The 25,832-nt window shown below is 43.0% G+C and overlaps 1 protein-coding gene across 9 annotated transcripts in view; it reads right to left on the reverse strand.

Annotated features, from left to right (window-relative positions):
* Positions 1–25,832, reverse strand: part of LOC105931736 (calmodulin-binding transcription activator 1) — a 101,650-nt gene continuing 75,818 nt past the window's right edge. For 3 of the 9 annotated variants that reach the window (XM_036152218.1, XM_036152219.1, XM_036152215.1), the window contains 13 exons: positions 24,046–24,172; positions 23,548–23,682; positions 16,457–16,605; positions 15,375–15,559; positions 15,224–15,302; positions 14,873–15,134; positions 12,130–12,653; positions 11,817–11,962; positions 11,398–11,644; positions 11,156–11,233; positions 8,303–8,448; positions 8,142–8,213; positions 6,648–8,010 (listed from right to left, as the gene is read on the reverse strand). In XM_036152218.1, coding sequence (XP_036008111.1) covers positions 7,842–8,010; positions 8,142–8,213; positions 8,303–8,448; positions 11,156–11,233; positions 11,398–11,644; positions 11,817–11,962; positions 12,130–12,653; positions 14,873–15,134; positions 15,224–15,302; positions 15,375–15,559; positions 16,457–16,605; positions 23,548–23,682; positions 24,046–24,172 — 2,319 coding nt within the window. In that variant the 3' untranslated portion in view covers positions 6,648–7,841. Of the gene's footprint in view, positions 6,611–6,647; positions 8,011–8,141; positions 8,214–8,302; positions 8,449–11,155; positions 11,234–11,397; positions 11,645–11,816; positions 11,963–12,129; positions 12,654–14,872; positions 15,135–15,223; positions 15,303–15,374; positions 15,560–16,456; positions 16,606–23,547; positions 23,683–24,045; positions 24,173–25,832 lie in introns of those variants that run through there. The other 6 variants (XM_036152223.1, XM_036152221.1, XM_036152222.1 and 3 more) reach the window with 5 other exon arrangements.

The raw sequence follows: 25,832 nt of genomic DNA on the forward strand, positions 1-25,832 counted from the left end.
TAGGTTAAAGTGCAAATTTTCTTTTTATTCTGATTTCATTTTACAGCAGAAATTATGTAAAGCATTCAGAAGACATATTCCACATATAAGGGCAATATTGAAAAAACACTTTGCATGGCCTCAGCAACAAAATATTCTTTTGAAAACATCAACAAGTTAGTGATGCTTGTGCATGCATGTTTGTAAAACAAACAAAAAAAATAAGGATTTAAAAACTAGACTACAAAAAAAAAGAGAGAGAGAGAGCGAGAGAAAGAGAGAGAGGAATGAGCAGCTGAGATCAGCATGGAGAACACAACAGCAGGCAGGATGGTGGTACGGCAGGAGATGAGAGAGAGGAAGGGAAGACAGGGTGAAAGAGCAGGAAGGCAAGGAGAGGTCTAGCCATAGGTTATCTATAAGGGTCTACCATTCTAGCATGCAATGTGGTGCTTGGCCACGCCCTCTTGAAACAAGGCCTGAAAGGTTATATGGTTCATTTCTAGGCGGACTTATGAGAACAGAGGCTACCTCTGTGCACGTTCACCACCTGTTTTACTATGGCAAAGTGTCTTACCTTTTAATCTGTACTTTTTCTAATCTACATACTCTTTACAGTCGCCGTCCTCTCCAAAACAAGATCCTACTGATGGGGTTTCTGTAGTGAGGGATAGTATTTTGTGTATTGTACAAGTTCACGAACCAATGATTGCTTGTGCACGTCTGTGAGGGAGTTTCAGAATGTCATCTTTAGCTCTGCTGCTGAGGGAGGAAGGACAGTCTCATAGGGGTTGAAGAGGGACTGTCCTCGCCGTGGCTGTCTATCGGCACGATCGATAAAAGTGAACTAAAACCTAGCTTTTATGATGATGGAGGTGTATGACTTACAGTGCCTTTAAAAAGCTGTTCATAACGCTTGAATCCTTTCCGATTTGGTCGTTACAAATGCAGACAATGTATTTTATTGGGATTTTATGCAATACGCAAACGTGATGTAGCCGTGAAGTGGAAGGAAAAGGATACATGAGTTTCAAGGCGTTTGAAATATGTATCTGAAAAGTGTGGTGGCCATTTGCATTCAGCTGCCTTTACTCTGATGCCCCTAATTAAAGTGCACCCAGTTGCCTATGAAGTCACATGATCGAGTCCGCCGTCATCTCACCTAAGTATAAATTTAGTTGTTCTGATAAGGCCTGAGTTTGGAGTTGGAAAACATCAGTGAATGGACAGCTTGATAAAGGCCAAGGAACCCAGCACAGGGAGAAAGCTGTGGAGACGTTTAAAGCAGAGGCGGGCCATAAAACTACATCCTAAGCATTTAACATCTCCCAGAGCTCTGTCCAGCCTATCATTTCAACATGGAAAGAGTTTATGGCACAAAGGCAAAACATACAAGGACACGACCGTCCACTTAAATGGACAGGCTGGGCAGGAAGCGTATCAATCAGAGAACCAGTCAAGAAGCTCATTGTAACTCTGGAGGAGCTGCAGTGCTAAGTATGTTTGGTGCTCCACAAATCTGGCATTATAGAAGGAAAACTGGCCAGAGTTTATGAGAGGATGCATGGAGCTAAAACGAGGGCAATCCTGGGGGAAAGATGTTAACATTCCAGCAGGATGACCTGAAATATACAGCCGGTGCTACAGTGGAACGGTTTAGATCAAAGCATGTTCAAGTGAGGATGGTGCAGCTAAACACCCAGACATAATTTCCGAGCTTTCTATTGAAAAACAAAAACAAAAAAAGGGCAAAAATATGCATCTCTTTGGGTCTGTAGAGCTGCTAGAAATAAACCTAAGCTTGTTTGCAGCTTTGATTACATCACTATTTGATTCTGCATAGAACTGAGATATAGCGAGCTGAATTAAAAGCATGCCACACTTTTATTTTTTTATCAACAAAAGATATATAAAAAAAAGAAACATGTATCCTTTTCATTAAGTTAAATATGTTAAATCTGGGACTGTAACGTGACAAATTGTGATGAAGTTCAAGGGTTATTGATGGTTTTGCAAGACACTGTAATTTGGCATCACCTAAAATTGTCCATGTTAAGGATCTTGGATGTTAGGTTCAAGAGCATTTTCGGATACAGCAACGTGCGTATCAAACGTGTTCAAATTTGCAGGTGCTACACAACGAAGGGACAGCTGATGTCTTCCAATATGTGCACACATACGTGCATCCGAATGGACGCGGCCGCCAAATGCGGGACACCTGTGTGCCAGCCAGTTCTAATGCAATCCACATACCATCTCCCTGTTCTTCAACCCTGAGTATAATCTAAGGGAGAGATTTCATGCCTCCCGAAGACATAAGCACATGAGAGAAAGAGTGTGGCCTTTTTGACGTGTGTGCCAGACCGCGAACCTTTGCGTTCCACGCTGAGTGCGAGCACATCAGAGTGAGAGACTGGGTCACGGTTGAAACAAAAAAAAGAAAAAAAAGTCAACAAAGAGGATGTTTGTGACACATATTTAGACAGCTAAAGACTTCAGAGTTTTGCTTTTGTTTTAATGTTGCAAAATGATTTTCTCCCAGAAAAATAAGAGCGAGAATTAAATGAAAACACACAGGTCTCCCAGTGGAAAAGCTGCAAATCGACTTGTGATAGTGCCTCTCATAGACAGAAGCAGAATTAATTTTTTTCTCCCCTCCTCCAATAAGTACACACAAAGGTGGGGGCGTTGCTGTCATATTTGTTTGCCCAACAAAGTAACACATATTATCAATTAGGCCATGAGCATCCATTCATACCAGACAGATTAGGGCTTTTAACAGAGAGCAGAACACTGTCAAGTTTAATTTTAACACACAATTTAGGAAAATAAAGCGATAACTGGGAACATTTTGGAGAATATACAATACTTCCTGATATTAGTTTTCTGTTGTTGAGCAGGCACTTTCTAAACAGAGCTTCCCAAAAGATTAAAGTACATGTCATACAATTATGGCAGTGACAATGAGCAGAAAAGGAAGAGAAATGAAACAAACCATGAGTTCAGAGACATTCTGTTTGAAGATGGAAACCTTTGACTGGAGGCCGGGCTGGATCTGCTGCAGGTGGGAACAATGGTCTCAATAAAAGCCAGTATGTTGCTAGAGCAAAACCACCCCGTAAGGGACATTCAGTGGATATAAAAAGTCCACACACCTGCGATTTAAATGATATGTTTGTGACGTAAAAAAATTAGACAAAGATATATAATTCCCTAACTTTTTAAAACTGAAATAAAGTGGTTGCAAAATAGTGTACCTCCTCTTTTAGCCAGAGATGTAGCTGTGTTCAAACCACAAATATGGTTCGGCACTTCTACTCGGTTTTTCTGACCTTCTCCTATAGACTATTTCCCAACAGCGTCTGCAGCAAGTTTCCAAAGCGGGGACCGGAGGAATTCCAAGCCATTAAATCAAGGAGAAAAATGTGGCGTAACATGGACATTACCCTTATCCCCGAAAGTGATGAAAAGAGAAAATGAAAGCTGCCAAGAGGCCCGCAGCAAAACGTAGCATAAGTTTCTGGCAAGCACTGACTGTGTAGTACATGCGATAACGATCTCTAGCATTACTCATGTGTCTGAGCAAAAGGTTAGAATGGAAACGAAAGGAATCCCCCAACTGAGGCTAAAATTTGCAAACCCACTTTTGAAGTTCTCCATAAGCACGGGGGGAAATTGTGTTAAGCTTCGATTAAATTTGGGTTTTTTGGCCATAATTCCAAAAATAATTCCAGTATGTTTGGTGCAAAAATAACACTGCGCATCACAAAAGGAACACAATAGCCACTTTAAAGCATGATGGTGGGAAGATCATGGTGTGGGCTGTTTTGGTTTTGGTGAAACTGGGGCTTTGGTCTTTTTTCAAAGTTGGAGTGAGCAAACATAGCCAAGTCAAGGCGTATCCTGCTGATAGACTCCTGCCCAAACGCGTGCTGCAATAAAATCAAAACCGGTTGCAGCAAACTTTTAGATTAGGCTTGTGCATACCTATGCAACCACATTATTTCATTTCTTTACTATTTAAAATTTGTTTTCAAATAACTTTACTGGTTTTATAATTAAAACACATGTAAAAGCTTAACTTGTAAAGCCCCTTTCTTAGAGAAAAGGCCACAAAAGCACCGTAGAACACATGTAAAATTAAATCACAAAAAAATAAACCAGATCAACAGATTTATAATGAAATCCTTGCATCAAAGCCTTTATATAGGCCTATTTTCACATCGAAGGTGGAAAGAAATCATACATTTTATGTTTAATGTGTGCTCAGACTTTTTATACCCACTGTGGGACCCTCTTCCCTTTATGGTTCACCAGTCATAGCATTCACATTTAAACATCGAAGTCATCAGCATCATCTTTTATGCTTGCTTCGTCCCCATCGCCGTTTTATGCATAAGTCTACCGTTTCAGACAAACTTCAGGATTTGTAGGTCTACATCTGAGCTAGAACTAGGTCGCTATTGTTTACTGTCAGCATCTGCTGCCTCTGTGGGTCTTACTGATAACTTCTTGGTACTGGTTTCCCCAGCATAACATACTGTGTTGTTAGGCAAAAATAGCATTCATAATGATTGGCACTACTGGCAAAACGGGTTTAATTTTTGCTAGCCAAGAAACAAGAGCACAAAGTGTAAATGGTTTGTTTTTTGTATTTTTTTTATGTCTGAAAGATCATGGTTTCAGCTTACTTTGTTTTCCCACTTATATTTCTAATGTTAGATTTTTCGTTTGCATGCTTTTAAGAAAATGTCCTTTTTAAATAACACTTATACTGGATACTCTTAAAGTGAAGCAGTTAAAATCCTCTCACAGTCCATAGCCACTATGTTCTTTTAGCTGTTTCTTTTGTCTTAAATCTCATGCACATTACTCCGTTTGTATTATCTACATTATTTACAAGCAATATGCCGTCCTGTGTACCCAGATTCTCTGTCTAAAGTTCTCGTTACGGGAAGTAAAATAATTTATAATCTTAAATACAGTCTTCTTATGAAAAAGTTTCAGGGTCCTTGTATCCCCTTACCTCGTCAGTTTATGTACAGAAATATGCAATAGTCCAAAATATGGATTTGATCACCCATATAGGGCTGATACAGGGAGCGGTGCCCTGTATAGGGGCAAGTAGAGGACCCGTGTCCTTTACAGAGCAAGCATAGAGACCTCTCGGAGTCAAGAAGAAGTCAAGGCAATGTTATGTGACTCTGTCCTCAAAACCACAGTTAGGATTTGGAGGTTCACGCAGAACAAACTAACAGAGACATTTAACCATTGGAACATGTCATATTTTATCACACCGGGAGGGGAACGGGTTGGGGGTTGGGGGTGGGGGTTGGGGGGGTTGGGGGTGGGACCAGTCTTGAGCTAAACCACTCTTGAGCCAGTTAAACAAAGAATTAGACCCTCAAATAAATAAATAATAAATAAAGCACCCAAAAGAAGTCATTTGTCCTTACACGGTTCACATTACACAGGGCAAGGATAAGTCGATGAAGACATGAGACACGATTACACATAGAAATTACAAAAAAGAAACAACACTAAAGCAGTTTGGCAAGCATGCAGGAGCTCATAGCTCAAACACATGCATTGAATTGAACGAACACGGACACACCACGTCGGGCAAGCAAAAGTGCTGCCGTTGAGAACAACTCCATACAAAGTCCATGTAGCAAATTAAGACATCGTTATTCAGGCCGCTTCCCTTTTATCTAACAATGCTCCTCGTACATTCAAGTGCAGTTCCTCCCCTTTTTTTTTTTTGTTGATTAGGTGACTAATAGCTTTGTAAGCCTGTGAGTCAGAGTGGTTGGGTGATACTGTGAGATACTGAATCAGCAGAATGATTTGCCACTGTAGCTCTGTAGGATGATATAGAGGAGAAATAAGCGAGAGAAAGAGGGGGGGTTGGACCTTGCATGCAAATGCAACATAGAAGTGAGTTTTTTTGGTTTATGGTTTCTTATTCTTTCACAGATCTCTGCTTGGATACAAAAAAACACAGCGGGGTTTTGCGTGTTTTTTTTGCATGTATAAGTTGCCTCTTCCTTGAGCCAGCTGTTCCCCGCCGGAGCCTCTTCAGCGCATCCAGCTGCTGCCTTAGACAGCAGGATGTCGTCGTCAGGCACTTCCTCTTTTTTTTTTTTTTCTTTTTTTTCCCACGTGTCCCGCTCGACAACTTGCTCTTGCAAAGAAACATACCCATGAGGAGTGCAAAGAATGCCATGAGGTTAATGTGATGGCCTCCCAGTTAAACTGGAGGAGGATCAGTGCTGTGAGCAGAGCCTGGTTCTGGGGCTCTGCCCAGCAGTCTGTCTGTCTGAGCTGCCATGATGGACACCTATCCTGTCCTCAGTCCGTTTGGGAAGAGTTTTTTTTTTTTTTTCCTCTTGAGAAATGAGGCCAGGGAGGTTGAGAGCGAGGAGGAGAGAAGAGGGCACGAGGTAAGGCTGGGAAATGGAAAAGGAAGGGAGGGTAGGGGGGGTTGGGGGTTGGAGGAAAGATGATTGGAGGGGTGGTTGGGGGCAGCGTGGGTGGGGTGGGGTCTTGGAGTGCTCACAGGCTGAGGGGGCTGTGTGCAGGGCCTGGTGATGCATTCTCAGGACCCCTGGCCTTTCTCTGCTCTCTGGCCCTGAGGAGAACCAAACACACATTAGAAACAATCAGGGTTAAAAATTAACAAGAAGGTCTAAGTGTATCAAGTGCCCCGTAAAACTATTCATATCGCATTCTGCCACATTACAGCCATAAACTTCAATGTATTTCAACGGGATTTAATGTGATAGAAAACACAAAGTAATGCATAATATATATATATATATTTTTTTTTACAAATAGAAAACTTGAAAAGTGTAGCATCCTACAGAGCTACGTGCATTTGTATCACGCCTCCCGGAGTTAATAGGACCGTTTTCTGTTGCAAATACAGCTGCAGATTCTGGGCACATACCAGCGCGGCACATCCAAAACTAAATCTTCGGCCCGTTCTTCTTGGTTAAATGGCTCAAGCTCAGCCAGGTGGGACGAAGGGCACCTGTGAACAGCAATTCTCAAGTCTTTCGATTGTGTTTGGGTCTGGGCTTTAACGCTTCCATCCAAACACACGGATAAGCTTTTGTCTAAACACTGCAGCTCAGGCTGTGCATTGTTTATCCTGCTGGAAGGCAAACCTTCGCTCCAGTCTCAGCTCGTTTGCAGCCTCTACCGTATCCTCTTCCTGGATTTGTATTTTTCACCTTCCATTGAAATAGCCTAACCGTCCCTGCTAATGGTATAAGCTTCCCCACAGCGTGATGCTGCCACCAACGTGTTTCAACACCTTATTTGCTGTGTCCTCCACAAGGCTAATCACTTTCTTTCCAACATGGCTCTCTCCTTGACACTTTTTCATTTGGTTTTAGTGACGCTGTTTGCTCACTAATGTTCACTAATAAACAAAAAAAAAAACATTGTTGGCACACTTTTCATGTTTTCATTTGGATACTTTTTGTTTTTGTCTATCACATAAAATCCTAATAAAAATATATTGAATTTCGTTTTAGTCGAACACAATGTGAAAACGTACGAGGTGCAAAAATACTACTGCAAGGCCCTTTCTTTTTGATTTCATCCCCAAATGTCAGTCAGAGAGAAAGGGGCAGTTATTTGACAAAACCTCCTTCAGTTCACATCCTTCATATGCGTACATACACTCTCAAATCCCCTATATCAGCCCCATCCATCAAGGCACACAAAAATCTGCATGCCAAGCAACCCTGAAAGTCCCCTGGTGATAATCAGATCATGCCCCCAAGAAGACCATATGCAAGACTCGCTTCTCTATCTGTCAGTCATGCACATTTATTGTCATCGTTCGACAGTCCTTAGAGGGAGACGGAGAGAGATAGGGAAAGACATAAATGGTGATAATGATCCAGGAACTCCTCTACCTCTCCCTCTCCTTCCGCTGTCATGCAAACAGGCATCAGCCTCTGAAAGAGAGGGAGCAAGTGGGGACTCACCTGTTTCAGAGGCCTGTGGTCCATCAAGGGGCTTCACAGGAGCAGCAAAACAACAGCAACTATTAGCACCAATGTAAGTCTGTGTATGCGTGTTAGTCGGTGTAATATGGAGCCCATGAGTGTGCGCGTGGATGAGATTGTGTTCGGCGGTTCGTGCCTCACCTGTGGCGGCAGCGGAGCAGGAACCTCAGGATCTTACGAGCAGCCTGGTTCTGTTTTTTAGTTAGGAGGCTGCTGTAAGCAAAGATTCCAGTATATCTTTTAATGGCGTTTCCTACGCAGTCCCAGTGACAGCCTACTTGTGCGTGTGCGTGCGGAGGTACCTGAGGGAGTGCTTGTAGGAGCGGTAGTATTGCTGGATGAGGACCGCTGCTCTACGGCTCTGCTGGAACTTCCTCTGTTCGTGGAAACTCCGGAAACGACTCTGGATCAGGATGGCTGCTAAAGTCATCCTCTTATAAAGTGCATACTGCAAGGGAAGACAGCAGCAACAGGGAGCCTGATTTTAGCAAGAATGTGCAATTTTTAGCTGTAAATTCTCAATGTGCAAGAAATAAATTTATGTCTACAAGTAATTTTAACCCTTTAGACTCTACCCACTTCACGTTACAACCACAAATTTAACGTGTTTCATTTGGATTTTGTGGCAGACTAGTTTAAAGTAGTGCAAAAAGTCGTGGTCAAAATCTACATCCATCCATGTAGGCTAAGCCGATGCTTAAAGCCTCTGGAGTGTTTTTAAACCGGAATATTATGGCTGACATGCATTTGCCGGGGTGAGATGGTAAATAGGAAATGTTCAGACGCTGTTGTTGCAGTTAAAAGCCAATTTACTCTCACTTTAGCTTTCTTATAAAACGAAAGATAATACAAAACAGCCAGCTGTATGGTGACAGTGTTTCCCGGATAAACAGTCAAAACCGATTTGCCTTTTCCGGTGAAACACACCCATACACACATCATTTCCTGTCTTATATAGACTTTACACAGATTGGCTTTTACAATCCATCTTATCCGAGATCGGGCCGTGGGAGCAACAGGTTCAGGAGAGAAACCCAGACATCCCTACCCCCAGCAACACCCTCCAGCGTATTCTGGAGATCCCAAGGCATTCCTTGGCCAGACGGGATAAATAGTCCCTCCAGTGAGCTCTGGGGGGGTCCCTGGGGTCTCCTCCCATTGGGACATGCCCAGAAAACCCCCAAAGGAAAGCACCCAGGGGGCATCCTGATCAGATTCCCAAACCACCTCAACTGACTCCTTCTTCAGCGTGACAGCTTCCATCAGCACTTGTGTCCGCTAGCGGGTCCTCTGGTTACCACCAGGCACCAACAACCTTCAGGCCTCCTGGAGGCTGCATTAGTAATGGAGGCCCTGATGCAGGTCCAATCTGATTCCATGTCCCCAACCTCCCTCGGGACATGAAAGAAATCCCCAGAGGGTGATTGGTTGACAGCTCTGCCCCGCTCTTCAACCGAGTGTCCAAGACGCTTGCACTGAAGTCCAACCCGAGTGGGTCCCCCAGGAGCACCACTGAATCCTCGGATAGTACCAAAAACCCCTAGACGGCCAGGTAATCTGGACTGCTGTTTGGGGCATACATACAGACAGCAGGCAAAATCTCCCCATCTTGCAATTTAAAGTCACAAAGAAGCGACCCTCTTGCTCACCGGGGAAGACTCCAAAACAAAGGAGCGTAGCCAGGGGCTTGAGTATCCCGACTCCCCCCTAAAGCCTCTCTACCTGAGCAACTCCAGGGTAGGAGAGCGTCCAGATCCTCCTCCAGGAGCTGTGTTCCAGAGGAGCCAAATATTTCTAGCTGGCACCGTTCAGCCTCACACAACAGCTCCGGCTCCCTACCCACCAGCCAGGTGACATTCCACGTCCCTAAAACCAGTTTATGCTGCCAGGGATTGCCATGTCAAGACCCCCTCCCTCACCTGTAACCCAGCTTGCATTGCACCCGATCCAGATGTTCCTCCAACATAGAGGGGCATCATGTAGCTTCTTTGGGCTGAGCCCTGCCAATCCTCAGGAACCAAGCCTTGACGACCAGGTGCTCGCCAGAGAACTCTCCCTCCATGTCTGACGCCAGGAGACATGGAGGGTGTCAGCAATGCCATTAGAATTCTTAAATCCCATTTAGTGCTTGCACATACTCAGGCTGTGCGCACAAAATTTAACACAAGTGGACTTTTAATTAGGGGGATGAGAGTAAATGGGGCCAAAAAATGCATGGCAAAGTTTTCAAGCATTTATTAAATCGCAAATTCTGAAAGCTATCACATAATTTCCCAACGAAAAATATTGATGTTTGTGGTTGTAATGTAGCAACATTTTTCAAATGGCCTAAATACATTTGGAAGACACTGCGACTTGTTGTAAGATGAAATAAAAAAAAAAAAATCAAGGGCGTCGGTCGAGGCAGATGGCCGTTCATTCCCACTGAGCCTGGTTCTGCTGGAGGTTTTTCCTTGCTGTTAAAGGGGAGTTTTCCTCTCCACTGTCACTTCATGCTTGCTCAGTATGAGGGATTGCTGCAAAGCCATGGACAATGCAACCGACTTTCCCTGTGGCTCTACGCTCTTTCAGGAGTGAATGCTGCTTGTCCAGACTTGATGCAATCTACTGGGTTTCCTTAGATAGGAAACGAGTGACCAATCTGTAAAATCTGATCCAATCTGTATAATCTGATCCAATCTGTATAATCTGATTGAATTTGACTTTGGAAAGTGCCTTGAGATGACATGTTTCATGAATTGGCACTATATAAATAAAATTATTATAATTTTTTATTGGAATTCATAATATCCACAAGATTAATAAAAGGGTCATTAACTTGATCATAAGAATCCCACAAAAATGTGTGATAAAATTATGTGTATTTGGGATATAGTTATAGTAGATATAGTAGATATAGAACGAATGAGTAAGCCCTTGTCTGTTCATTGAGACAATGAGAAGAAGCAGATAACAGAGAAAACAATTGTTTCTTGGTCCATCCTGAGAGCGTTTACATCTATACTCAGAGCTCATGATTGTCAGATTGAGGGAACATTAGTTCACAGCCAAGAGCTATTTCCTCTAAAACCCACACAGACCTAACTTTTAGTGAAATGCAATATTTTTCTCTGTAAGTCTCTGTTAAAATAAGGCGGAGAGCCGATCCAACTTACTGATATTACCTGCTTGTATCTCTTGTAGCAGCGTTGAATCACTGCTGCAATCTCTTTGCGTTGTTCCTGAATGGGACCCTGAGAAAAATTTTAGAAATTATTTAACCCAACATTGCACATGCAGCATATTTGTTAATCACAGCGAACCCTTTTCCGCTGATGGAAAACTGCGCCGTGGAGCATCGCAGAAGATAAGCATCAGTCATAACTTCCGTACGAGCGGAAGCGGAGGTCAAACTTGCCTTGTGTTTTCTGAGGGAGTGCAGAGCGTGCCGGATGGTTTCATACAGCTCCTGCTGCTCTGCCTCAGTCATGGCTAGACAAGAGGAGTTTGTTTTCAACTTCTCCTCTTTCATAGCTGCACAGAGGAAGGAGCTCCAGTCAAAGGGAGACGAGGGCGCTTGGTTTGCATGAGAAGTCTGCTGCTCCTCCAGCCCTGAGAGTGAATTTGGTTTGGGGCTTGTAGCCTGGGGCTTGGATTTCAGAAACCTGAGCAGAACACAAAACCAAGACACCAAACTGAATGCTTCCTTAGGTGTCCATGATATACATCCTATTTTATTTTATAGCTATAATAGTCATCATTAACAAGTCATCAAATATTGCTGCCATTTGATGACTTATTGAAAGAACTATGGTGATATCAGACATTTGGACTCACCTTTCCACATCATCAAGGTAACCAGACAGCGACTTTACATCACTGCTGATCCCAACCTTTGCAGAACCTGCTTCAGCGTCTGTGGTCTGCTTAAGCCGTCCAGCTGAAGCATCCATGATGTGATCAGCAAGCATCGTAATGTCCACCTGCAACATGTGAAGAGGCGTTGCTGTTGATTTCAGTTTGGTGCCTAAAGGCGGTCGAGTTTCAAAAGAAACCTTTCCTATTTTTTTAAAAAGCCATTGCTCCTTATTTATTTTAAATTTATTCCTTATCTCAAAACAATAGAGCAAGACACAACAGCTCCCAGTACCTGCAAGTCGTCTGCGTTATCCTGATAGGTCAGCAGCTCAGTCTCCTCTCCCCTGTCAGACAGCACTCTCTGCCGCAGATGAATGGCCAACCGTTCTTTTCCTTGAAATCTCCGGACCAGGCTATTTGGTCCAAGAGATCGTCTCAGGCTCCAAATGTTGTCCCTCTCAGACCCCCTTATCCTGGCCTGCAGGTGAGAGTATGGGGCACTGGGGAACCGAGGCTGGTCAGGGGTGGAGCTGGAAGGAGGTGCTCTCTGATAGCTGAGGTCAGATTTTTGGGTCTTGGGTAAGATGGACCGGAGGGGATTAGGCCGCGGGGAAGAGGCGAGGAGGGAGCTGATGGTGTTGGAGCCTGGGGTTGAGTTAGCGAGCTGTTGCTGGCTCGCATGGTTAGATTTCAGTCGTTTGGCTGGGGGCGGACCTCCTTGTTCCACGTTGGCTCCTGGTTGGGGTCTTTGACCAGTTTGGCTCCAGCTCTGGTTCTGGTTTAATGGCTGGCTCTCTGCTCTGTTTCTTCTCACCTCTGCAGAGGTAAAAAATTAGCACAAATGAGAAAAATATCTTACAGTGGCGCCACAAATTCCTACCAGAAACTACATCCTGCTCAGTCAAAGAAATAATCAGGGTCTGACTACGCCAATAGGTAACTCCCTCCTATTCTAAAGTTTCCAAGCCTAAAAAAAAAGATTAACACAAATGTGTGAAGTAAGGAGCTCTTATTCTTCAAAATAAAAACAAATAATGTTTGATGAGAAACATAACAACAGTGCCACCATTTGTGCCAAACTTTGAAGTGGTGCTTTCCTGTGTTTACGCTCCTTCAGTGTTTTGGTCACACATTTCAATGTATTGTACTGGGATCTAAAGTGTTAACCTAACACAACAAAGTAAACAATATACAATGGTTTTCATTTTATTACAAATAAAATCCATAAAAGTGTAGTATGCATAGTTATTTAACCCACCACCCCTAAATAAAATCCAGGACAGTCATCTGCCTTCAGAAGTTAGTAAAGAGAATCCACATCCACCTGTAAGTAATTTACTCCAAGTATATTTCCAGCTGTTCTGTGAAGGCCTCAGAGGTTTGTTAGAGGCCATTAGTGAACAAACAGCGCCATAAAGAGAACGTCCTGGTTGCAGTTAGTTGCAAGCTGTTTAGGGAATACAGCAAACATAGGAAAGGAGGCCCTTCCGTCACATGAGGCAAACATTGAACTATGTGCCTTCATGTAAAAGGCTGTTTAGGGGACAAACAGCAGAGATTACGCTGAACACAGGATCTCAACGGTGAAAAGTGGTGGCGTTATCATATCATATTCTTTAGTGGTGCCAGGGAAGCTAGTCACAGTGGATGGGAAGATGGAGGGAGCTAAATACTGGAAAATCCCAGAAGAAAACCTTTTAGAGGCTTCAGGCTGGGGAAGAGGTTCACCTTCCAGCAGGACGGCAACTCTATACATGCAGCCAGAGCTAGAAAGGAGGGGTTTAGATCAATATATAGTCACGTTTTATGTGGTGAACACTAATTCACAACCATACGTTTCAATTATCAACAACTTAAAAAGATAACGTGAGAAAAAAGTTTATGGCTTGCATTTACTTTTGTAAAATTACTTTCGCAAATTGCCTGACTTTACGTAGGTTTTACGTGGCGCTGATAATGTAGAAAAGTGAGTTTTCTATAAAAAATGTATTGTCACTATTATTAGACCTCTCCATATGAATCTAAGTCAATTTGCAGTTAACGTTACAGAAAGAATACAATTAATACTTTGCCATTTAAGGCTTAGTGCCATTTAGTCTCCCCACTAAACATTATTTGTGACTACAGCTGGAAGTTTAGCCTCGTGAGACCATCCTGATCTCGCGAGCTTTCAAGGTTTCACTCGCAGATCAGTCTGGCTACTCTCCGTTAAAGAAAATTTGGAGCCGTTCACCAAACGAACGTCCAATCAGCGTTGGCTTTGAGGCGAGTTGAGGTGTGACGCAACGGGAAGCGCGACAGTTCAGTCTAAAGAACATGGTGGCTTCAGCCGATGAAACTAGCGTTAGCGTGGCTATCGAGCAAGTTTTATCGGAATTACAGAGTATTTCTTTGCTGAGCTAACGAGCCTTTACCTGCAGCAGCAAGAGTAGCTTGGCTTGTGGTTGTGTTTTCGTCGTCGCTCTGTTACGTGCGACGACGAATCTGATTGGTTCATTTGGCCCGTCTATCACCAACATAGGCCAATCAGCTAACCAGTATTTTCGCCCCTTCCCAAAGTTACTTCAACGGAAGGTTTCCAGATGGATATGCGGAGCAAATCTATCTGGCGGAGTCAGGTAACTGGAAGTTAGGCACTAAACAAAACTTTCTAAAGCTAAGAAGATCAGTCAACTGGGACATTGTGTAATGCTTTATATAGCATTGCTATAAAAAAGACTGAACAGGTTTATGTAATGATTTCTTGACTTTGTGAAATCTCAAGGTGTTATGGCTCCTGGTGAAGAGTTATATTCTTTATTGTTGACTTTATTAACACAGCATATGAAAATGTACTTAATTAGCTCTAAACATGGCGGTGGATGGATGTTATGACCTTGGCACATTTATCAGTTTCAGTAATAACTGGGGCTGGTCCCTCTTTAGCAGGCTATTCCCTAAACCCAATTACCGTAAACATCCACATAAATATGCTTCTAGTTAGATTCCTTCATAGTTTAAAACCTCAATCAAGAAAAAAAAAAAAGCTTTTGGACCTGGGCTTGGATTAGTGCTGGAGCTGATTCCACTGTTCAGTGAACCTCCTTTCCACTTCTCCATCCAGCTATCCACAGTCTGGCCCTTAGTGTGAGGACTCTGCTGCAGCTGCTCCAGGAGCTCAGCCAATCGAGTGTGACCGCGGGATCGGGCGATGTTCAGCGGCAGGCGACCCAGGGAGTCAGGAATCGCAAGAGCTCTTGGGTCCCACTGGTAAAGAACAAGTGCTGCCTCAGTATGGCCCAAAGCACACGCCCACATCTGCAGGAGATAGAATAAAATAAACTTCATCCACACAAGGCAAAAAAAAAAAGGGAGAAAAAAATAATGTGAAAGTATCGATTACTCACAAGTGGTGTGCAGGAGAAGTGGTCGACGTTAAGAGGATCCACTTCCAGCTCAAGGTCAATGCTGTCGGTATGCTTTGTGCTGTGGAGTGAGGTAACAAATGTGAAACTACTGCTTCTTTACCGTGGAGTGTCACGCCTGAGTGTTACTCACCGCCAGCGAATGAGTGTCTGGATGAGCCCCGCGTAACCCTGAGCTGCGGCTAGATGCAGTAACGTCATTCCTCTGGAGTTCTTACTGTGGACGAGCTGGTTAGAAGAAGTCCAACAGGGCTGAGACATCATCTTCTCACAAACCACCACCACGCGGCCCTCAAATGTGCTCTGATCAGGGGAGCTCTGAGGTTTGGAAAGGAAAAGGGCAAATGATGTGCATTTTCTTGGGAAATCTCTATTTCCAAATGTCAAACTATCTCTAGAGCATTCTTTGGGCAAGTGCCGATTTCAAGCTTTTTTTTTTTTAAGCCTAACCTGTTGATCCTAATTGTTTTTCTGAGGAAAAATATGTATTGAGTTCCTGTTAGAGGTAGCTGTTTTGAATCCAGCAGAAAATTATAGAATTACAAGATTATCTTTATTTTATGCATCAACTCGTATGTTCTTAATCACTATCTAATTTTTAGTGATGTAAAAATAGTGCATGAAAGCACATGCTGTTGGTTGATGTGTTTATAGAAAAAATATGCTGGTAACTTTTAATTTAGATCCAATGAATAGAGGGACCAAAATCACATTTTCTGGTATTTGACCTGCCAATCACTGATCAGAACCTATCGAGGGAATTTTGGTTGATTTTTAATCTCTGGCCGATTGATTATTCCATCTTTAGTTACCGCTGACTTTTTACTCTGTTTATAAGATAAGACATGAAAACGTCTCTTCAAATATTCTCTCTTTTAAAAATAACTGCTATTTTGTTGTTGCTGTTTTTTCAGATCCGTAAATGCACTGAAAGATGACCCAAAGATGATTTAGTGCATACCAGAAAGATATTATTTTATCAAAAGTTTATTGGTAGAAGATGATACTTTAGAGTTTGGGACAGACTATTCTGTTCATGCCTCAAACCTTGTGGAGAAGCCCAATATGCTGCAGGAGGAAACCTTTATCTTTGTCAAACACGCTTTCACAGATTGATGGAGTTCCTTATCTTTGATACGTTTGCCTGTTTTCATATCAGACACATTTACATACTTATGCAGGAAGCAGTTTTTCACAACAAAGTCTGTGTCTTACTTGAGACCGCTGATCATTAGCTCCTCCCCCCTCCACTCCTCCACCCTTGGTTGCCATGGTTTCTGAGCTGGGGTTCTGATTGGTTATTTCAGCCATCCTTTGCTCCATTTGCTCCAAACGCTCCAAGATGGACATCCTGAACTGGGTGTCTGAGGAAATGCAGGGGAGAGATTCAAATCTGTTTCGCTATATTTAGGTTGAGTGAGCATTATGTCTTAGCGAGTCCTTCCCAATGTTAGTGGCTTGAATCTGTGTTACTGTGACCCTTATTTTCCACGCTGCTGCAGATGTGCTGCAGCGAACCAAATGTCATCCCACCTGCTGCTCCCTCACACAGTTTTCAGTGTTGCTATACTACTATTTCACGGCTGTTTTTCTTTCTTCTCCTCAAAGCACAGAATTACCAGCAAGAGTGGAGTAACGTAAGCGACTAGAGGGCTCAGTGTGTCCCACATGCCTTGTAGCTGTCACACACATGAAAGCTCTGTTCTTCTCTTTTAAACAAGCCATTAAAAAAAAAATAAAAATAAAAACAAGTAATCCACACACACTCAGACTGTTTCACAATAACAGGGAACATTTCAACACTAAAGTAGGTGTCTGTATGCAGAAAAAGACAGACACTGGTTTGTTTTATATGCAGATTTTTAAGATGCTTTCATTTGGATCAAGAGTATAATAACAGGATTTAACTACCATTCTTTGAGTTAAGGGAAGCTTCATCAGTTTCTCTCTTGCCAAAATGTATTTATTATTCCATGCCTATTTCACTTAAAGTCAACAGAATAAGCATTCAGTGAGATTTTTGTGGTTTTAACCAAACTAAGAAAGTACAAGATACATTTTTTTTAAAATAAAAATCTTAAAAATGTGGGGTGACATAGCCAACCAATTGCCTTGAGGGCATCAATTAACTTGTAAATAGAGTCCCCCTTGTGTGACAATTGATTGGAAATATGCAAAAGCCTCAGAGAGCTTTTAGAGTAGTGGACAAACAGCATCATGGAGTCCAAGGAATACAGCAGAAAGTTCAAGGATAAAGTAGTGGATATGTTTGAACCAGACATAGGTAATAAAACAACACCTTGAGCTTTGAACATGTCACTGAGCACTGCTGAATCTATCATCATCTCAACAAGACATGGTTGTCAAAGGGAGCAGTATTCAGCAAGGCTCGTGTGGGGGATTTTATTTGACTGTTAGTCATGCACTCCACAAAACTTGCCTTTGTGGAACTGTGGCAACAAGAAAGCCACTATTGAATTAAAACCATAAGACGTCTCAGGTGAAGTTTATTACAGGACATGTCGGGGGCACAACAAACGGACAAAGGTGCTCCTGTCTGATGAGACCAAAAATACTTTTAGCTCATTTGTAAAACTCCTGGGGTGGCAGAAAACTAACACCGAACATCACCGTGAACACACCATCCCAAAGGCGGAACATAGCAGTGGCAACATCATACTGTGGGAAAGGTTTTCTTCAGCAGAGACAGGAAAACTGACCAGCGTCGATGGTCTTTCATAAAAATAAAAAAAATCCAAATTATCTTCACTGAAGTTCAAGAGCTATGAATTATTGCAATCTAGACTATAAAAAAATATTTGATGCTATCACACAATTAACTTTTATACAAAGTGTATGTACTTTAAACTGCATTATACTGTCAAACTTCAACAATTATCTGAAACAATCAGATCACAGTTACTACTGGTAGAGCTACACACTTACAAACAATTAACTCCTTGATTAAACAACTAAAACAGTTTGGCAAAGGAAGCATTACATATTTTAGTGAATAAATATCTAAAAATATATAATGTAATGTATGCAGCCTCACAGACAGGCAAGCCTCCTGTACTGTTGTAATGGGCCTTTACAGAGGCGCTGCTCAGGCACTGGTCCCCTTCTATTGTGGTTGGAGGGATCAGTGGAACTGTCCACTCCTCCTGGTGCTGAAATTAAAACAGGTCAACCAAAAAGGATAGAACCACAGTATATTTAAGTCCAGCTATTCTCTGGCTAACTGCTGATATGATTCTAAATATGACAGACATTTTTAAAAAGGAAGACTCCATAGCAACAAATGTACCCAGCCACTTTCTAAAGGAGCATGGCAAATAAAGGCAATCCTAACACAGCAGCTGTAAACAATACAAACCTGAATGGCAGTAAAGCAGCGCGATGACAAGTTACCATCAGAGTCTTTGTGTCTGCTGCTGCTGTTTTGGTTCCTGTCCCCGCTTCTGCTAAACCTCCATCAGCCCGAGGTGTACGACTCACAGCCTCGCTTCTCGAGCCGTAAAAAAACACAAATAAAATCGGGAGGCAGGGAGGGACGGAGGGAGGGCGGGCGGGAGAGAAAGAGAGCAGTCTCTCCACGTTGTGTGTGTGAGGGGGAGCAGCGCTTCAAATCCGCCCGCCACTCTTTGAGCTGCAGGAGGCTCGCTCGTCATCGCCACAACAGACTGCACACAAAAGCTGAAATGGGGCATTGGCATGTTGGCTGTGCTGCGTGCAGACACGTGTTTAATAGGAGAAAGATGCTTTATCCCTCACCCCGTCTCCCATAGGGAGTACTTGCCCTCATAGTTGAAGCCAAAACAGAGAGCACGTGAAAAACAGACGTCTCGCCTTTTCTCGTGTAGGAACAAAGAAGCAGCCCATGCATTTATCTGCTACCGTCTGCCGTCTGCGGTTTTCACTGTCAAACGGAGCGCAGCGTGTGCTGTCATGTCCTTGTCCTTTATTTGAGCCAAGAGTCAGCATGCTGTGACTAAAAAGCCGCACTGCCGCATTGCGCAACGCAGAGACGGGGGCGAACACAGAGTCAGGACATGCATTGCCGATGGGACCCATGTGTTTCCAGGCTGCAACTGCATTGGGAGATATATTTACACGCAGAAGCTGACCCTGGAGCCGTGGAGACATCTGCATTAAGTGCCACCGAAGATTACTGCAGGAGCACGTCATTGTTCTTTGGCTCCGTTTAAACCCCTCTTGAATTTTTGTAACGGTCAGAACAGCTTAGGTAAATAACAAGTGGTGAATGGGGAAAATGGGGGATACTGGTGTATGCTCACACCTTTTTAACAACATCCATCAAACCACTATAACATCTCATCTTCCTTGTTAAACCAGTCCTAAAATAATTTGTCAATTTAGAGACACTCTGCATACAGACATAATGTAACAATAGGAAAACATAACAGCTTCAAGACCAGTACAAACGGTTTGAGATAGTACTGCCCAAAACAATTTTAGTGAAAATTTTATTTTTTTAACATGAATAGAAATTTTAAAAAAGGAACAAAGCAACAAAATTACAACTCCGGGTTTTCTTAGAAAAATACCAACTGCAACAAACTGCAAAAACATTAAAACATCCTGACTTTGTTAATCTTTGTGTCACATTGCCACCATAAAGTTGAAATCCTGTGATTTTTATTATGATAAACCAGCAGAAAGTCATGCACAGTGGTCAGGTGGAAGCAAAATAAGTAACAAGTAGGAATCTGAAAAGTGTGGCACGCATATGCATTCAAAAACCTTTTCTCCTAAATAAAATGTAAAACAACTAATTACCTTTAAACATCACCAGATTAGTCAGTAGAGACCCCTTGTGTGTAATTTGATCTCAGTATAAATTCAGCTGTTTTGTAAAAGCCTCATATGTTTGTAGAAAACACCGGTGCGCAAACAGCACCACTAGGTCCAAGAAACACATGAGACAAGTCAGATTGTGGAAAACCTAAAAGTGGGGATAAGTCATGCAACACTTCCCAAAACTCCGCTAGGGACATTGTTAAAGCCATCATCCAAATGGTTGTCTGCCTAAACTGGCAGGTTGGGCAAGGGGAACATCATTCAAGGAAGCAGCTAAGAGGCCCATGGTAACTCTGGGGGAACTCCAAAGATCCACCGCTCAGGATAACTATTAGTTGTATATTCCACATTTCCACTTCCAGTCCAATGGCCAAATTGAATGAACGATTCAGGACCTCAAAGCCACCCTCAGATGGGTCACTTCTTCCAACCCTGCTGACTGGAATAATCACCTCACTTCAGGTCGAAAATGGCCACAATTCTCATGTCTCCTCAGCTACTGGTCTTTCTCCTTTCTCAGATGTATGCAGTATCTCTGACACCTCAGTTCATCATCATAGTCACCCCTGCAGGCACATCTGGTCCATCACTACATCTGCTCCGTGTCCATCCTACTTTTCTTGTCTCTCAAATCAAACCAGTCCATTCCAGCACCTTGTGCCCTCCTTCCCAGCCTCCTCTGCCAGCACATTGATGGGTAACCTACCTTCTTGATCAGCAAGGTCATGGTTGTCAGTACCTTTTCGATTGGGGGGGGGGGGGGTGTTACAGTCCAGAGGACCCACTCTTGGGTTCCTCTATCATTTATTCTTGATCGCATTGTTGTTTGGGACTTTGATTCTTCCCGTTCTTCTGGAACCCCACCGAGCCTCTGGGTTGTAGAAGGTGAGTTGGGGATAAAGTTAGGGATCTGGGTGTATTTTGTTGTTTCCTCTATCCCTTGGAGCTATAGGTGTTTATGGAGGATAGTGATGAGCTGTACGGTTCAGTGCATCTGCATCCTATCTGTCTAATTAGCTGGAGTCTAAAAAGAGGTGGGTGCTGATCATTTGACGCCGGACTTTCAACCAACGAGGTACCTCTTGCTCTCATTAGTTTCTCTTTGTTACTTTCCCGGATTGCTGAGTTTTTGCAAACTCTGATCTTTATCCAAGATTATCTTTCAATCTCCCTCCTGGATACCCTGCCTTTAATGTCTCCTGGAATCAGAGCCCAGACCACCTAGTGCAATAGGCTCATTGTTTCAAAACTTCACGGGTAACAACTTTAAGGCTGTACTTCATTCTGATAACCTGTTCTTCCTCGGATGCTCCATCCATCCATCCATCCATCACCACACCAACCCTCACAATGGACTCTGAATACCCTGCCTCCTGGTGATTTCCTGCTGAGGTTGAAATTTAGTCCGGGAGTCTGGCTCAGAGAAGCCTTTTGTCTGATCACTCAGCTGATGCAAGTGGTACCATCATTTTGAAAGGAATACTTTATTTGCAGTCTAATAACACTTTTTTCAACAGTTAAAACTATGTGTGTATTTAATGATAGAAATAAATGATAGTAAAAGTTTACTAAACCAGCAGCTTATCATGAAAATCAAAAACATTAAGGATCAAAAATTAAAGCTATATCCTTTGTTAGCCTGTTTTAAGATGCCACAAAGCCTACAATCCTCAGATCTAAAGAGATTAAAGCAATTCGATGTAAATACCTATTGCCAACCCAGCCCTGCAACCTGCTCCTCTACCTGGCACTGATTTTATTAGTGATTCCTGCTCCACTTTCATTCTCCTCCTCCTTCTCCTGTCCCTCCTCATCTGTCTCTTCCTCCTATGACTGCCATTATCCTGTCTCTCCGCATCAACTCCATGACCACGACTGACACTGGGCTCCTGAGCCCCTCCAAAAAAGTGTGCTTATTCCACCTTAACTCATTACAGTCTCTTTCCTGCTTTATTTTATTATAATTTTTTAATTAGGTGGGGCTGTTTGTATCTCCACTTACTGTGGTAGAAAATCATGTACTGTGCCTGTTGTGGCCACAAGGGCGGCTAGACACTCGTGTAGCAATGCGGCTCCATTTATGGGGTAGAAAAGAGAAAAAAAATACACTTCGACTACCAGCCAGTTCAGCCTGAAACAGGCCGGCCGTTCGGGAATCCTCCTGAACCTCCCTGTGGCTGATTTTCGGCATTTGGGTCAGAAGCTTGCCACAAAACATGACAGTAACAAAATGTTAAAAAGTTCATTGAGTGGGAATTATTTTCAAGGCACAGCATATACAAAGCGTCCTGGATCTAGAAGTATATTTCCTGAGCTGCATCCATCCGTTTCACTGCTGCTTGTTGTTCCCTGGACATTTCATGTTAAAGTGATCAAAGCCATTAGAAACACGTTTTCTTTAAATTTGTTTAACAAGTGATGTGAAGAGGAACAATAATTCATGTATCAACTTTTTAAAAAAACGCCTTAGCTGCTATCAACTCTCAAACAACTCTTCATCCTGTTTCATTACGTTAACTTTAAACTCAATACAGTATCTTATCAGACAGCTCTAAAACTCATCAGGCTCTAAATTTAGCAATGATTGCTAAAACCATGGCATTGGACAGCTTTATTTACTGTATATGTAATCGCATGTTCTGTGTGATTCCTCTAAGCGGAGCATGTGCTGAATTAGGACTGAAACTGCTTGTGCTGTCCTATTAGGTAATGTAACTCAGTGCAGTTATAACCTTTGCTGTATCTATGCAAATGACTTCCAGTGGCCACGACCGGAGCACACATCCCTCCGCACCAGCTACCATCCAGTAATGGGAACCGGGAGCGTTCAAATCCTCGGGGTACACGTTTTTCATGACCTTATCTAGCTGAAGTACACTGGGATCATGAAACAAACATTACTTCCCTGCAAGCTGTCTCAGAACATCTACAGAGCTGCGGTCGGAGGGTCTGCTGACATACAGCATCTCAGCATGGTACTCCAGCTGCAGCATGGTAGATAAGAGGGCCCTGGAGTGGAATGTAAGGGTCCGTACCCCCGGTCCAAGAGCTGTTTTAGAGCTGCTGCAGGAACAAGGCTATGAGAGACTTCTCAAGCCATTTCCCTGAGCTGCTGACAACAGGAAAGCCACAACATCTGAACCAGAACCGCCAGACTGCTACACAGCTTTCTGTCTCAAGCTGTTAGAAGGCTGCACCGCTATTCAATTGATATGACAACTCTTAATTTATGTCCTAGCCTTTATATATGTGTGCTTTAGTCATTTAAACATTTTTGTATTCTAATCTGCTGAATGATCCCAAAGAAACAATACTTTGTCTTAAAAACAGACAAACACACAAACAAACAAAACTAATACCGTGTCTCATTCATCAAGTTTCCGGCCCATTCAGACAAATGTAGAGGTTTTCAGGACCAAAAGGCTGTTGCATTTCAATGTGGCATGACACTTCTATCACTTCTATAAACAAATAATTCCTCTCACCATCCAGGGACAGCCAGTCGTGCTGAGAAGATGGCAGTGCTGGTAGGTCGCGTGCCTTATATTCAAACACCACAGAAGAAGAGATGACCTCACCGCCCATGGCCACCTGCAGCATCACCAGTCCTGTATCGTGGGCTGAGAAAAGATAGATATTAGGCGATTAGTGCAGTGACTGTTCAACAAACAATAATCTCTATAGTTAAACCTTTTGTTGCTTTGGCGCATATAGAAACCACAAAGCAAGGTAGAAGAGACTTTTCATTATATTTTTGCTATGTCTTCCTTAATTAATAGTCTAAACAGAAATATATCTTGTTTATCCGGCGTACACAGAGTCAACTGCGTTTCATATCCTACTTATCATCTCACACATCTACATTTTTAGATTGGTTTTGTTTTGTGTTTCCCTGAAAAGCTCTTTGAAAACACACCAGTATGTTACATCTTCCTTTTTTTCTAAAGTTATACTTTTCTTGGAGGGGAGTGAACGTGTGTTACCTGGGCAGTAGCAGCGCAGCACCCCGGGCTGGATGAGCGCAGCTGGGACACTGATGTGGTCGAAGAGGCAGCTGTACTCACTGCTGGACTCCAACCACGGACCAGTGATCAACACCTTCACTCCCCCCTGTGGAGAAAAAACAACAACATCCATTTGCTGGCAGGAAAACAGAGCTCAAAAATCTTCACAGAGAATCCAAACGTAGCCTGGAATCATAAAACAGGCCCCACATAATGAAGGTGTGGGTTTTCAGACTGACACCTATAAAAAAGGCGGTGAGATTTGACTGAAATCATTGTGTTACCCTATGTTAACACGCTCTCTCAAAAAAGTAAAAAAAAAAACACCTTTTGGACAATGTGCTTTTGACAGAAAGGTGGCGAAGAAGCCACTTCTGTTGAATTTGAACATCAAGGACAGAGTTGGACTTTGCAGGGAGAACATTTTCTCTGTTGAATATGAATTTTATGGGACGTATGGAAAAGGTGATCTTTAACATGAGCCCTGTAACGTACAAGCAGTGAAGCAACGTGTGTTAGCTTAGGGTACAACATATTATAATGCCAAAACATATGCGACCCCCAGCAAAACAAGAGGTGAGGAGGTTTTATTGTGCATTGCTGAAAGAGCTACTGTTCTGAAATACTTTCCGTTTGTTCCAAGTGACACTCAATCTGTCATTCATTTATGAATTACACAGTTACAGTGTCAGGCAAAAGAATCACCGCATCCTCCAGAGATGCTCCCACTCTGGGGAGTCCAGGAGCCACGGCTGGATCACGGTCATTTCCCGCTGCGCTTTTTTTCTGTACAGGATTGGAAACTGTTATCTGGCTTAGGGGACGGATCACCCGTACAACAGAGGTAAGGACACCGGCAGAGAAAGTAAGCCCGAGTGCAGATGCGCCGGCTGGCCTTGTCTCCACCATGGAGCTCAGACAGAAGCTCTGGGAGAGTAGGGGGAAAGGGCAGAGCAAGAGACCGACAGACAGAGCAGCCGACCCGCCAACAGAAGCAGCAGTTCTGGAGCTACAAGAGGAGGACAAATGACAAATGTTTTGACAGTCCTTTAAAGTCCTAAATTAAAATGGCATTTTTTTTTTTTTTTTTAAAAGCCACCTACAAACCTCTAAAGAGCATTCCTTACTTCATCCCATGCCAGCATAAATGTTTCTATCCTAATTTTGACTGAAAAAAATCTTTGTCTCTGCTGTGCTCCTTCACCTTATGTCACAACCACATCCAGTTCCTGATTGATTGCCGTGACACGATTTGACAAAAACGTTCTGATCTTTGAACTTCAGTGAAAGGGGCCACTTCCCTGCTCTTGATCCTGCCTTTTGCATAGGGATAAAACAAAATCCCCCGCTCAGACATGTGCGCTAGGTGTGAACGCACCATTACACATGATTACGTTTAGTTTTATACCAAATCACTGGCTCTGGTTTTGGGCCACTGTTCTGCTAAAAGTCAAACCTCAGCCCAAGTCCTCTGCAGTCTCCTACAGGTCTTCCTCCACCCCTCTATTTAGCTCCATCCATCTTTCCATACACTGATCAGATTTTTTAATTCCCTGCTGAATAAAAACATCCCCACAGCACCATGCTGCCCCCACTGCCCCACAGAGCAATGTGCAGCGTTCCACCACACATGGTGTTTTGCATGTAGCCCAAAAGGTTCAGTTTTGTTGTTACCTGAAAAGGAAACCTTCACATGTTTCCCGCGTCCCCTTAAATCGCTTGAGGCAAACTGCAAACAGGACTTGTAATAGATTTCATTCTGCAAC

Source organism: Fundulus heteroclitus, chromosome 20 (assembly GCF_011125445.2).
Source record: "Fundulus heteroclitus isolate FHET01 chromosome 20, MU-UCD_Fhet_4.1, whole genome shotgun sequence".
NCBI classification, from domain to species: domain Eukaryota; kingdom Metazoa; phylum Chordata; class Actinopteri; order Cyprinodontiformes; family Fundulidae; genus Fundulus; species Fundulus heteroclitus.